The sequence below is a fragment of the Manacus vitellinus genome, unplaced genomic scaffold (assembly GCF_001715985.3).
Source record: "Manacus vitellinus isolate BGI_N305 unplaced genomic scaffold, ASM171598v3 scaffold_58_pilon, whole genome shotgun sequence".
Classification (NCBI taxonomy): Eukaryota; Metazoa; Chordata; class Aves; order Passeriformes; family Pipridae; genus Manacus; species Manacus vitellinus.
Genome location: NW_021940671.1, coordinates 2,471,650 through 2,484,419, shown reverse-complemented (window position 1 = coordinate 2,484,419; position 12,770 = coordinate 2,471,650). Strand labels below are relative to the sequence as shown.

The 12,770-nt window shown below is 48.2% G+C and overlaps 1 protein-coding gene across 1 annotated transcript in view; it reads left to right on the top strand.

Annotated features, from left to right (window-relative positions):
- Positions 1-12,770, top strand: part of TBX5 (T-box transcription factor 5) — a 38,023-nt gene that overhangs the window by 8,994 nt on the left and 16,259 nt on the right. The window contains exon 5 of the mRNA XM_029963291.1: positions 8,099-8,190. Coding sequence (XP_029819151.1) covers positions 8,099-8,190 — 92 coding nt within the window. The remainder of the gene's footprint in view (positions 1-8,098; positions 8,191-12,770) is intronic.

Here is a 12,770-nt window from a genome sequence, read left to right as displayed (position 1 = left end):
CACACACCCACCCCATCCCCTCTGTTATTCCTGGCCACACAAAGCACCCAAAATCGGGTCTCGGGGCTCGCCGAGGGGCTCGCTGAGCTCAACAGGATAGTTTGCTCAGACGGAGACGACCAACCGAGGAAGTTGCCTTTATCTTCCCCCCCCCTCCCCGTGGGTCAAAGGCTCCTAATCTGGAGGAGGGAGCCCGGCGCTCCCCTCCGCGGCCGGGGGCTGATAACCCCGCGGGGAGGGCGCGGGGGGCTGCGGGCTTGGCTGCCGGGAGGCCCGGGAAGGAAAGGGAGGCTCTGCCTGAGCTCAGCTCCCCGCCTGCCCAGGCAAACAAAGCGCGAAAAGAACGGCAGGGCTTTGTCTTCCGGTGGAATAGAAAAGGGTTGGACGGAATAAGGGGTTTCTCGGGGTGCTGCCGCTGGGGGGGGAAGAACCCATTACCCTTTCTCCTCCCCTGCTTGGCTTTGGGCTTCCTCACCCAAGGAAGGAGAAGGCTGGAGCAGTTCTCCACCACTATGGTAGTTATCCATAGATATATAAGGGGTATCTTTCCCCAGCTGCCTCTCACCACTGCCCACAGACACTCTCTTGGGCAGAACCCCATGAAAAGTCAGTTTTCCTTCAGCAAAAAAACCCCCAATTCCTCGCTCAGTCACTCAGAAAGTGCTTCCTCCCAGCTTTTAGTTATGCTCAGAGGCAGGTAGGATGGCTCCTTCATACCAGATAGAGAGAAATAATTGTTTTGCAAATGGAGACAAGTCATTTAGCACCCCAGATAAATCCCGGATGCTTTCCTGGAAATGTAAAGTAGGAAACTCCTAAACCCGCATGAAACAATTGGGTTTCCTCCATCCATCAGTTGGCTGGAGAGATGCAGGGAGTGGAGCTGGGCTGGAGAAGAAAGAGTGTTTCACCGTAACTAGGGAGAAAAGAAAATACTTCCCTGCCCTTTAAAATAGGAGCTGTTGGCACAGCCAGGACAAGCAAATTGAATCCAAGTTGAGTCCTCGCCAAATTATGCCTTAAATTATAACTCCGCTGTGGATGCTATAAAATCAAGTTTAACTTCTGCTTGATGGATTTGGAGAAAGAATATAATATTAATAGAACTGGGAGTTAATAAAACAGGACACACTGCCTGCTTTAAAGGCTTTTCCCAATGAGAAAACAGACCTGAATTTAACTGCTTTGCTTTGAAGAAAAATAGGGCTGTTTTATAGGAAAAGAAATTGTCATGCAAATAAAACAAAAGCAAAGCAGAAACATGTAAGTACAGTAGTTTGGGAAAACTGCCATATTAGGAGGGGCAGGAATATTTGATTGTAAATCAGCAACATCTGTTTGATAAGAAATGACATCTGTGTATCTGTCTCTGTCAAAACATAGGCACTGACAAAGGCAGGAATCCCTACAGACACACACACTCCCATCCCAGCAGACACATCACCCACACGCAGACACCACGACAGATTTTACACACCCCCTACACATTTTACATACTCTTACATCCCCTACACATTTTACATACTCTTACATCCCTCTTCCCTCCCTGACATGCACATTCCTCCCCTTGCTGTGCTGAATCGTTGGGGGAACAAAGAGCGAGAGCCGTGGCCGTAGCCCCCAAGATAAAGACCCAACTGAGAAAGATAGAGCCATAAAAATAAACCAGGGGATGATCTACCCCAAATGGCATCTCCCTCCAGGGAAGGGAATGAAATTTGGAACCTGCCCCAGCGCAGATGGAGAGTGATACTGGGGCTGCTGCAGACGCTGCTCTGCTCAAGGAGTAACATCCTCCAGCTGAGTTGGGTGGCAAAAACCCCTGGCAGAAACCTGAGTTCAGCTCTCAGAGCTGAGATGTTGCTTGGCAAACCATATTTTCGCGTTGCATTTTCGTGACTGCATTTCTTGCTGCCATAAATTACCGCGGCACCACCAGCCCGTGGCTGCTGCGTGGAGGTCCCCAGGGAGGCTCTGCCTGTCCATTTTTCCTGCCTGTTTTTTTTTCCTATTTACAGCCATTTCTCTCTCGCTCCCACCCATCACCTGCAGAGCATCCTTTGTGCAAACTTTCCCACTTGTCTGTAGGTTCCGACACGTTTTACACGCAATTTTTATACACCCGTGCATTTCACACACACACATATACACACAACGTGTTTCAGGTTTCAAGAGCTGTGCTGAGGTTGAATTATATTACAGTATTAATTGTGTGACTCGCCCACAAATGCATTTGAGTCTGTGCTTACACAGCTTACAGAAATACTTGCCTGATTCCAGATCGGTCAATTTATTTCAATAGCACAGCTGCAACCCCAGCCTAGGGCTTGTGCTTATTTCCCCTGATATTTTAGGCAGCCTGAAAAGATATTTTAAGCACCCTGGGATCTCCCTCTCCCCAGCCCTACTCCCCAAAAAGAGGCTTAAGCCACGAAGAGGGTTTTGGTAAAGTTTTCAGTGCTGTTGTCAGCAGCTCTGTTGACCACCTCCCCCATCTCTGCAACCCTGAAAAACACCCCAGAAATACCGAGGTGTTAAAATAGGTCACATGCACATTTCATTTCCTTGCCATTCACACAATGGGTGCTTGCAATCAGGTTGATTCCCAAATATTAACTTCCCCTGCAGTTAAGTACCATTTTGCCGTAGCTTAAATCATTGTGTTACTAGCTCGTATTTATTAGGTACTAGCTCTCTGCTTAGGACCAGGAAATGAACCCTAATAGACAGAAATAATTAAGGTTCTGCCCTCATGAGGGTTCTTTCGAAAGCAAGAATTCACAACAATTATTCTCATTAATTTTTACAACCTACTTTCCCCGTTAGCTGGACTTGGGCTTTATATTGGTGTCCCCCCCTCTGGATATCCGGTTTTATGCTGATTTTTTTTTTCCCTCCTCCTAAGCTATTTAACATTCTTGGTAGCCAGAATTGTTTTAAGGAATTGTTAGCCCCTGCTGGGATGCTGCAGGCACCCAGAAATGCAGCAGAGCAAAGCAGAGGACCAGGGAAGGGAACGGCTGAAGACTAATGGGATGCACTCCCAGGCAGCTGGTGGGCTCTCTGAACATAGAGGTTCAACCTACCCCTAGAAAGACCCTGTGCTGGGTGGGTGTAGCTGCTGCAGGAGGTGGGCAGGTCCTTGGGCTTGGGGTGTTTTCTCCTGAGAGCTCAGTTCTCCTTGTCTTTGGTTGCAGGTGGCCACCTCCATCACTTCAGCAGAGGCCACCAGTGTGGTGGCCTGGCTGGCATCCCATGGCATTCCATCCCAGTCCCCCAAGCTCTCTCTGCCCAGCCTGAGGTCATTGGCCCCATGTCTTCCCACCTCCATGGGTAGTAGGGGCAGCCCCTGTCCTTACTCAGGGCTCTTAGAAGGGGGGTGTCCCAGGAGAGAGACAGGGCTCCCTGGGGTTGAGTGAGGTGAGACCACGTGTCTCCTCTTCATTGCCAGAGCCAGTGGCTTCTGTGCAGCCCTTGGTCACTCCAGGATGGCAGTGAGCTGCTTATCTCTTCCTGACCCTCACCAGGGCTCCTCACATCTCTGCTCCCAAGTGCTTAATCCCATTCCAGACCTTGGTAGCAGAGTGCTTCCTTCGAGAGGTCTCGTGTCCTTCCCCCTTCCCAACCTGTGCCTGGACCAGTCTTGTCTCCCTCTGCCCCTCTGTCCTCAGCCTTGTTCCTGCCTCCCTGTCAGCCCCAGGACCCTTTTGTTTCTCAATCCAGCCCTCCTCAAGCTCAGAAAAGACACTTTCTCTCTCTCCAGCCTCACTCCTGCTTGCTGACCCACCTCCTTCCCCCCAAACACTGTGCAAGGTCTGTCTCTTCTCATCCTTCGTTCTTGTCTCCCAGTTCAGCCAACAGCCTCCTCAAAGAGCCCCTGTGTCTCACACCACTACCTCTGACCAGCCACTGCCTCTCAGTCCCTCCCATTTCCTTCACTGGCTTTGGGTTCAGCATCTTCTCCCCCCTGCCAGCAACCCCCCTTCCCCTGGCCTTTACCTCGGGCTCCAAGTCCCAGCTGCCCATCCAGCTCCTGTTTGGCCCAGCCAGATATCCAGAGCCTCAGCAGGCACCTTGTCTTCATCTCTTTCTTTCCTTCCCACTTCCCTGGCTTGGCTTCCTGCTCCACACTGACTTGGTTTCCACCTGGGCCACGTGAAAGTGCCAAAGAAAAAGGCTCTGTGCTTTCCAGCCCCAAGCCCAGCCTCCCGTGGCTCTCAGCACAGAGAGATGCAGGGCTGGCAGGGGTGGTCCTGGCCCCTCTGTGTCACGTTGAGCAGGACCGTGGTCACCTGCAGGGCAGGGACAACACATTTCCCCACAGTCTGGGGAGTCCATGTGTGTTCTTCCCAAGGGTAACCACCTCTTCATCACTAAATGGGGAGACCTGAATGGTGATTTTTTTTTTTTCCACCATTCAGACTTTTAAGTTCTCCAAGTGGGGCAGTTGTTGACAAAAAGAGGTCAGAAACTAAGGATCCCCATCCCTTATAGAACATGAAGCCCCTGTTCCAGAAAGGCAGCTCAGAAACTAAGGATCCCCATCCCTTGCAGAACATCCCTTTTCCAGAATGCCCAACAGTTTAGGACAGTTTTGGAAGAGCCCAAAGAGGTCAGGGTGGTGTGTTTTCCCTTAGCTAAAGTGCTAAAAAAACCCACATTGATAGTAAAATAATTAAATAAAATAGAGCCCAGGGCATATACCTGGTGTGGAACACATCACCCCTTACAAAGTTTTAACTTTGCCCTAACTTCTAAAATCAACAGCAATTGAGAAAGATCTTACTATGGCAAGTTCTTGACAAGAAAACTCAGTGGTAGTTTTGATCCTGCCCGTAATGACATTCATGACCCCTTAGGCACAAATACCCATATAAATACAATTTAAAAAAGTGTTTTTCCTTGATCTGAGAAGATTCAAAGCTAAATTGGATCATGCTGAGGATGCCTTTGGAGGTGTCTCAGCAGGAGTGTGTTGAGGTCAGTCAGCCCAGAGAGGGGAGCAGCGCTGAGATTGCACTGGGAACTGTCACCTCCTGTTCAAGTGAGGGTGAACCCAAAGGGTCAGACAATCCCTAAAAAGTGTAACTCTGGGAGGCTTCACCCTGGAAAGCTCTTGTCTCAAAGGGTCTGTGGCAGCTTCAGAAATCAGTGGTCAGAGCAGACTTTGCCATCGGTTTCTCTCAGCGACAAACACGTAAACAAAGCCCTACAGTTTTATTGAATCTGTGCTGTATAACTTAGCCCTGGGCACTCTGTCTTAATGACCTTGCAAGAAGTTGTGGAGGTTTTTTTTTAAATTTTTTATTAATTTTTCATGATGTAATTGTCATTTGACTTTCTGACAGCTTTTCTTCCCCCTCTCCGTGAGTTACAGTCAATTAAACTGAGTTTTGCTACGGCAAAGTTGATCCAGAAGAAAGTTATTTCCACCCGTGGGTTTGCTTTTCCACCTCTGAAATAGTTTGTAAGTCAGACAAAAACTGGCCAAACAAAATATCTTCCACAGGTTGTTTTCTAAAGCAGGGATTCACTAACTTTTTCTCTGTTTTCTATTTTGTTGTCTATGGTTCTGTTAAATCTGGCTGGGACTCCCCTGTCTTCGTGCTAGGGCTGATGCCAGGAGTTATCATCTCTGTTCTGAGAGCTCCAATCCATCTAAGTACTCCAAAGATCTGCAGAATTAATTCAAAACCTTCTGTAATCCCTGGTTTCTGGATGCCTTCAATCCAGCACATCCCCAATTTGAAGGAGGTTGAAAGCCATGATTTCACTTGGGGCTTTCTGCCACCCACATGTGTGTTAATACCTTTGCTTGGGTGTTCCTGATGCAGGTTAGGAGATTCTCTAGTCATAAAACAACGTATTTGCAAGTTCCAGAGATCATTTAATATTTTTGTCTGATGTTTCATGGGTGATTAAAAGCTTGATTAATCAAACAGGGCATTCATCTGAGGCCCTTAAATCAGGGGCCAGGGCACTGATGGCTCCTCCTCCGGTGAACAGAGAGCGGTGGGGACCTGTGAAGGCAGTGCTACCCACCTCAGAGCCCCAGTGCCCTCTGGCAGTCCCCATCTCCCTCCGCTGATTCCAGCTGGGAGACGAGGTTCCTGGTGCAGGCGCCTTGGTTAAAATGCCTTCGGTCAGGTTGGGATGAATCCGGCCCTTTGTACGTCCGTGTGCCGGTGCCAGCGCTGTAAATCCTCGCTCACTGAAGGGCTTCACTTATGCAAGCAAATACTGCCCATTGGGGTCAGCAAGGGAGGACAACTTGTACATTTACTGTGCTTCAGGAACGTTCAAAACATTGAATAATGCCTATTATTCCTCACAGGAGAGTCACCACCTCGCCGGTGGAAACCGATAGGCCCTTTCTTTGGAAAATATACAGCTGGTTGTGTAATTAGCCAGGGCTTTTAATTACAAGATGTGCCTTTGTTTTATTGCTGGAGAATGCCTCAAAGGGCCAAAGAGATTGTTTGTTTACCCTTCTCTTTGAAATCTTAAATGCGTGATGGAAAAAAAAGCCCAAAGGCCCTGTTTATGTGCTAAGTATGGTCCCAAATTAATGGGAATGCCTTGGGGACAAGCATGGGGGAGATAAGGTCTCCGTGAGAGATTTGGGGCCGAATTAGGCAAAAAGGGCAAATAAACAACCGGCCTTTGGAAAAAAAATATGCCCAAAGAGAAGAAAATAGCAAAATAATCTGGTGGCACAGGCACCTGGCGGGGTTTGCTATGGACAGCAGCTGAGCCAGATTTTCCTCTTTGGATTTTGGCAAAGAGGTGGGTCCGGTTGTTTGTGCTTGAGTTGGTGAACATGAACCTCTCTCTGTTCCCCCGCCATCAGTCTCGAGCTCTTTCCTTCCCGTTGGCCAACCTTCAACAGGAAGGAAGGACGGGGTTTCCATAAAACACGGCGAGGGAGGGATGTTCCTCCAGTGGCAAACACAGGGTTGTGTCTCCTCCTGGGCAGGTGGCTCTCCTGACTCCTGGCTGAGGGCTCAGACTGCCAGGCAGTGATGGAGAAAGAAGAGGCAACAGTTCCCCTTCTTCTCTGTCTCTGTATTAGGGTGTTGCAGCAACATCACCCCTGATCCAGAGCCAGTCCACTGGGCAAAGCCACCAAAGCATTAGTGTCAAATTTGGGATGGCAGAGTGGGTTTGTACAAGATCTGCAGGGAATTTTAGGGTGTTGCTGGTCCACAATTAATATTTGCTTAAATGACAACCCCTGGCTTGAAAAATCCTGCTCACCTAAGCCATCTGAAGTGTGTGAAGGAGGGGATTGCACCTCTTTGGGTGGCACAGTTCCCTTGGGTAAGGGTACGTTCTGTACAGCAGCTGCTTTAAATGTTTGACTTTGATGTTGTAAAGTTGAGTCTGAGGGGGATTGATCCCAGCAAATTTTAGAAGCTGAAGACAGCCAGCCAAGTGAGCAAACTCATCCCTCTTAATTCCTTCTGGAATTAATGGGGAGACAAATAATCCTCCAGGGCTTGATTGTCACAGGTGAAGTTGCCCTCCAAGTACGTATAAGTGTGGGGCTGAGTGGGGCAGGAGGTTGGATGCAGAGCGCCTGGAGCACATTTAGCTGGTCTGAAATACAGAAAGAGGGAGCTTCGGTGGTTTGAGAGGATGCAGGGTCTGAGAGCTGAGGTTTTGGTCGTGGCTGCACATTGATGAAAAAATGCTTGCTGGTGTCAGTGGGATTTGTTCAGACAATATGACTCCCATCCCTGGTCCTCTAGTTAGTGCAGCTCTTTGTGTCCCAACAGCAAAAAGGATGCAAGAACTCTAAGAAAGCAGATTTCCTCCAGAGAGAAATTTGTGTGTGTGTGTGCAGTCCCACATGTTAGTTATGGGACACGCCTGGGAGGAGTGAGAGGTTGTTGACAGGAGATATTTCTCCAGTGGGGTGATCTAGAGGAGGGCCCATCTGCAGTGGTCAGTGCCTGAGCTGAAGGATGACTTGAGTTCCTGAAAGCTGTTTTTTCCCTCCCATCCCTACTGGGATAGAGTTTAATAAGCAATATCCCCTCTCTCCCAGGCCATGCCTTGGACTCGCGATGAACCCGTTGCATTTCCTCCCTTTCAGATCACCCAGCTCAAGATCGAGAACAACCCCTTTGCCAAAGGCTTCCGTGGCAGCGACGACATGGAGCTCCACAGGATGTCCAGGATGCAGAGGTAACTCCTGTCTCCATCCTGGGGACCCTCTCAGGACTGTGAGAACCACCTGGGCTTTGCTTTGTGTGTCACTTTGTGGCTTGGGATAGGCCAGGATAGAGTGGCAGTCCCTTCCCTGGGGTCTGCATGTGCATTTTACATTGGGTTGTGTAAATATCACCAGGACATGGGGCCAAAATTCAGGACCTCCCTCTCTCTCTGAGGTGAATGCCTTCACTGCTGGGTTACAGGTTGTGGGTGTTGTCCTCCTGGCTGCAGGGACCTCGTGTTTCTTTGTGAGATGTCCCCATCCAGAACAACCTCTGGCTTTGTGCTCAACAAACGTCTCTGGGGCTGCAGGTGGGCTTAGACCTGTTTAAAGCAACCAGAGACTTGGAGCAGCTCAGAGAAGCTGTGGCCCATCAGGCTACTGGGGAAGAGTTGTTTTTTTTTTTCCCCAGGTGACAGTGCTTTAAAGACAAAGCTCACAGCCTTGTTTGGGGAGTGTGTTTGGTAAGGATGCTCCACATGCTTCTGGAGATCTTGGTGCAGAGTCCTGTGTTGTGTTGTCACTGCCTTTTGAGGCTCTTTGGCAGCAGGGGAGTGTTTGCCCGGTCGGTTCTGGACGTGCAGAGCAGGAGTGCAGATGTGGTGGTTTAAGGCTGAAGGAAGAAAGTGTTGGAAAACATCAGGACTTCCAGGACCAGGTGGCTGAGGAGACCTTTGCGAATCTCAGTTTTGGATGCAAGCACTTTAGCCTGAAAAATCAAGCCTAAATCTCGTTTAAAAATCCTGCTCAAAGTCCTTTTCTAAATGTCAGGTCCTGCCAGTAATTAACTCCGTGCCTTTCACTTCACTTTGAACTTTGTCCATGTGTCAAGCTGCTTCCTGGTGCAAATGTTTTGCAGGAACGGTGCCATAGCCATGATTACACCTAGGACAGATGTAGATGCTCAACACAGCATTTTCCATCCAGGAGGGGAGGAGTGACTCCAATCCCTTATTTTCTGGCATTGGCAGGGCTGGCTCTTGGTGCAGGGCTGGAGGGACCTGCCCTGTGACCTTCTGATGGGAGGGTTCTTCCCACTGCCCTGCCAGGACCAGCTGTAGGTGGTCACCACAGGCTGGAATGCAGATGTCAGAGTCTCTTCTGGTTGCTGCAGCTGATGACCTGAGCATGGCTCTGCCCAGCCAGGAAAATCAGGCAGCAAATAATTCCTGCGATCCCGCAAACACGCCCAGAACCCTCCTCAAATGTACTCCCATGTACAAACATTTTCAGGCTCAGCCCCAGAAAAGCCAATATATAAAGCATAAAAAAAGGCATCTATAACTCTTAATCTTCTCAGTCTAAATCATCTCTGAGGTCCCCTGAATGTGCCCTGTGTTCCCTGCCTGCCCTTTCCAAGGACAAGCACAGATCCTGGCACGATGTGTCAATATTTATTTATTTATGGGCTCCCTACCACTTGAAATAGCTCCCCCACCCCGTGCCAGCCTCCCAGCCCCTGCTGGAACTCGAGTAACGACGTTCCCCCCCTCCCCAGTTTTTTTTTTTTTGCTGCTAAACCACCCTTTCATTACGGTGGGTGGAAAGATGTGAAGGTTCACATTCACGGCGGGGGTTTTTTTGGAGGAGGTAGAACAGGGGGAGGACTCTTAGGGAGGGCTCTGTGCCATGTGAAGAGCGTGGCATCAAGCCACCCTGAGCTTGGGCTAAAAATTGCTTGGCATTTTTACGCAGGCCTGTGGTTGTAGTTGGTGATCCAGTGAACAGAAACCCTCGGAATATATCAATATTCCCCCTCAGGCCTGGCAGGGTTGGAAGGGTTAAAATCCACAGCCTTGGCTTTACAGGATAATTTCTGATGTTCACTTCCTTCATAACTTATCCTCTGTCCCCGATAGCATAGAAATGGCTGTGTGCCTTTACAAAGATGTCATTTTTTTTTTCTTAAGGGAGGGCAGGATAAGATTATTATGGTGAAATAAAGACCCATTCAAGGCTGAAAATATGCGCCCACCTTTGTGGTTTTTTGTGTGTATATATGAATATATGCAAAATTATATATAAAATATAGGAAAACATATATAAAACAAGTTAGACATAAAAACAAATTGTACATATAAAAAATAGATTGTGTCTGTAAGATAAAGAACCATTCAGGGTCGAGTATGCTAGAGAACTATGGCCTGCCTTTTGTGGGTTTATATAGGTTTAACGTATAAATTCATATTAAATTGTAATTAAGGGTATATAAAATATATTTTAATATATCAATGTATGTGCATGAAGTTGTTTCCCAGTGATGGACTCACTCCCCAGCTGGCAGGTATAAGTAAGTCTATCTTGTTTTTAGGGGAGTGATGTCTGTTTATGCCCCTGGAGAATATGATGGGATGTATTTTTAGTGCTATTCCTTCATTATGAAAAAAGTACCTGGAAAAAACACACATTTATAAGAGTGCACTGCTTTTTGCATCAGAAACTGGTGACCTGACATTCCTCAGGTCACTGATCATCTCATTAAGGGGTACAGCCATGGAGGGAAGGAGTTTTTTCATGCCGAGGAAAACTTCAGCACCTCTATGTTTTCTCTATTTAAATCTCAAATGCTTCTTAATTCCCTGCAGATTTCCCTTTGAGAGCTCACCCCGTGGGTGGCAGGCTGGGTGAGGAGTTCTCCGTCTGCCCATCTCACCTGCAGAGCCCAAATGATTTGCTTAGAACGCTCCCCTGCCTTTAAATAGCTAAAATTACCCGAGGTGAAGTCCCTCCTAACAGAAAGAACCACCATCCAACCAGCCCTGGTGGTCTCCTTGCCCCTTTGGCTGTCAGAGGATGGGAGGGAGACCAGTTTCTCAGGTTCAGGATGATTTCAGTCACCTCAGAGCAGATCTCACAGTGGGATGAAGAGAAGCAGGTGAGGTGCTGGTGGAGACTTGGCAGGATGATTCCTCCACTGAACACCTGCCCTTGGCAAGTGGCAGGGACTGAGAGGAAGGAAGACAAAGCAGGGAAGAAAGAAAACTTCCAGTGCCAAGGGTGAGCTCAGAGTGAGGTCTTGGGGCTCTCCCTCCATCTCTATTTGCCTCCATGTGCTCTGGCCAAGCAAAAGCAACGTGTTTGTCCCAGGGATATTTAGGGACAGGAGCTTTGCAGGGTAGATGGAGATATCCTTGAGTCCCTCCCTCTCCATGGCTTCCTCCTTTCCAAGGCCTCCCATGTTGGTTTTTCTCCTCCTATTTCCCAGGAAAAAAAGAGTTAGTCTGTCCAGGTAGCAAACTTCATTCAGCAGTGATGCTGAGCCTTTCAGCAGCAGATGGTTTCATTCAAAAAGAATGGCCATGAATCCAGAGAGATCCAAATTCCAGTGAACACAGACTTCTGATACATGTTCATTTTGCCCCCACTGCCTTTCTTTCCTGAGGAATGCAGGGCTCCTTTATCAGCTTCTTTGGTGGGATGGGTGCTCTGGGAGAACAGGCTTTGCCCAGTTTTCCACTTTCTGAGCGTGAGATCGAGCTTGTTATTTCCTTGATTAGTGAAAAATACCCAAAAGTATTAAAAAGAAAGGGAATCACACCAGAGGAAAATGCATAGAGGGATGTGAGTTGTACTACATCTGTACCCTGTGGTCACGCTGGAGTTGAAAAACCATAAATCAAGTAAAAATGATGCAGTTGTGACGCTGGGAATTCCAGGTAAAGTATTCCTTTTGGATCTCTTGCCCCTCTGTGCTGTAAAAATCTCTTTTGCCTCCACTTAGAGCTTCTCCCTGTGCCGAGGGGGATTTGGTGTGGAGTGCAAGAGCAAAGCACGTGGCAGAAACCCACAGAGGGTGAAGTTTATGCAGAGACGAGATCTGCGTTGCAGATGCCAGTGCAGGACTTTGCCCTGAAAATCCTCCATACATTGAGAATCAGTGGAGCTGTACTACCAAACCACAGATATTGGGTGATTTGGGGGGTTGCATGCAAGTCACAGCTTTTGTTATTATTATTTTTTCCCAGTCTGTGACTGCCAAAGGACAGCAGGGGAGCAGAGCTTGTGGGTCTGGGGCTGGAGCACTGTAAGAGAGCAATTCTGTTAAACCCTGTAACCAATTTTTGCTGGTCATCCGCAACTCCCATTGTTTTTGGTGGTTATGGGTGCTGAAGAGCTTCTGGAAGTCTGAAGCACTGGTTACTATTCACTCAAATTAATGCAATTTAGTCCTTGAAGCTTCTTATTGGGAAAGCTTCTGATGATTCCATGAATGATGATTCCATGAAGGGTGGCCCTTGGATCCCTTGTTGGGTCCTTTCAAAGTGAGACAAAGATCCAGAATGATCCACAGGACAGAGCAGAGTGATGGGTATGTTATGGGTATGTTTTCTCTGTCAAAGCCTTTGGCATTAATCCCCAGTAATCTTGTTGGCTCCAAAGGAATTGTTTCAGAGATTCCCGTGTGCAATCAAGGACAGAAACTGAGCCAGACACAAAGGACATAAAATCAGTTCCATGATTCAGAGCTGGTGTGACAGAGATGACAGTGCATTTTGGGGTGCCAGTAGAATAACTGGATGAGCCTCCAGGGATTGTCTGCCTTGGAATGTTG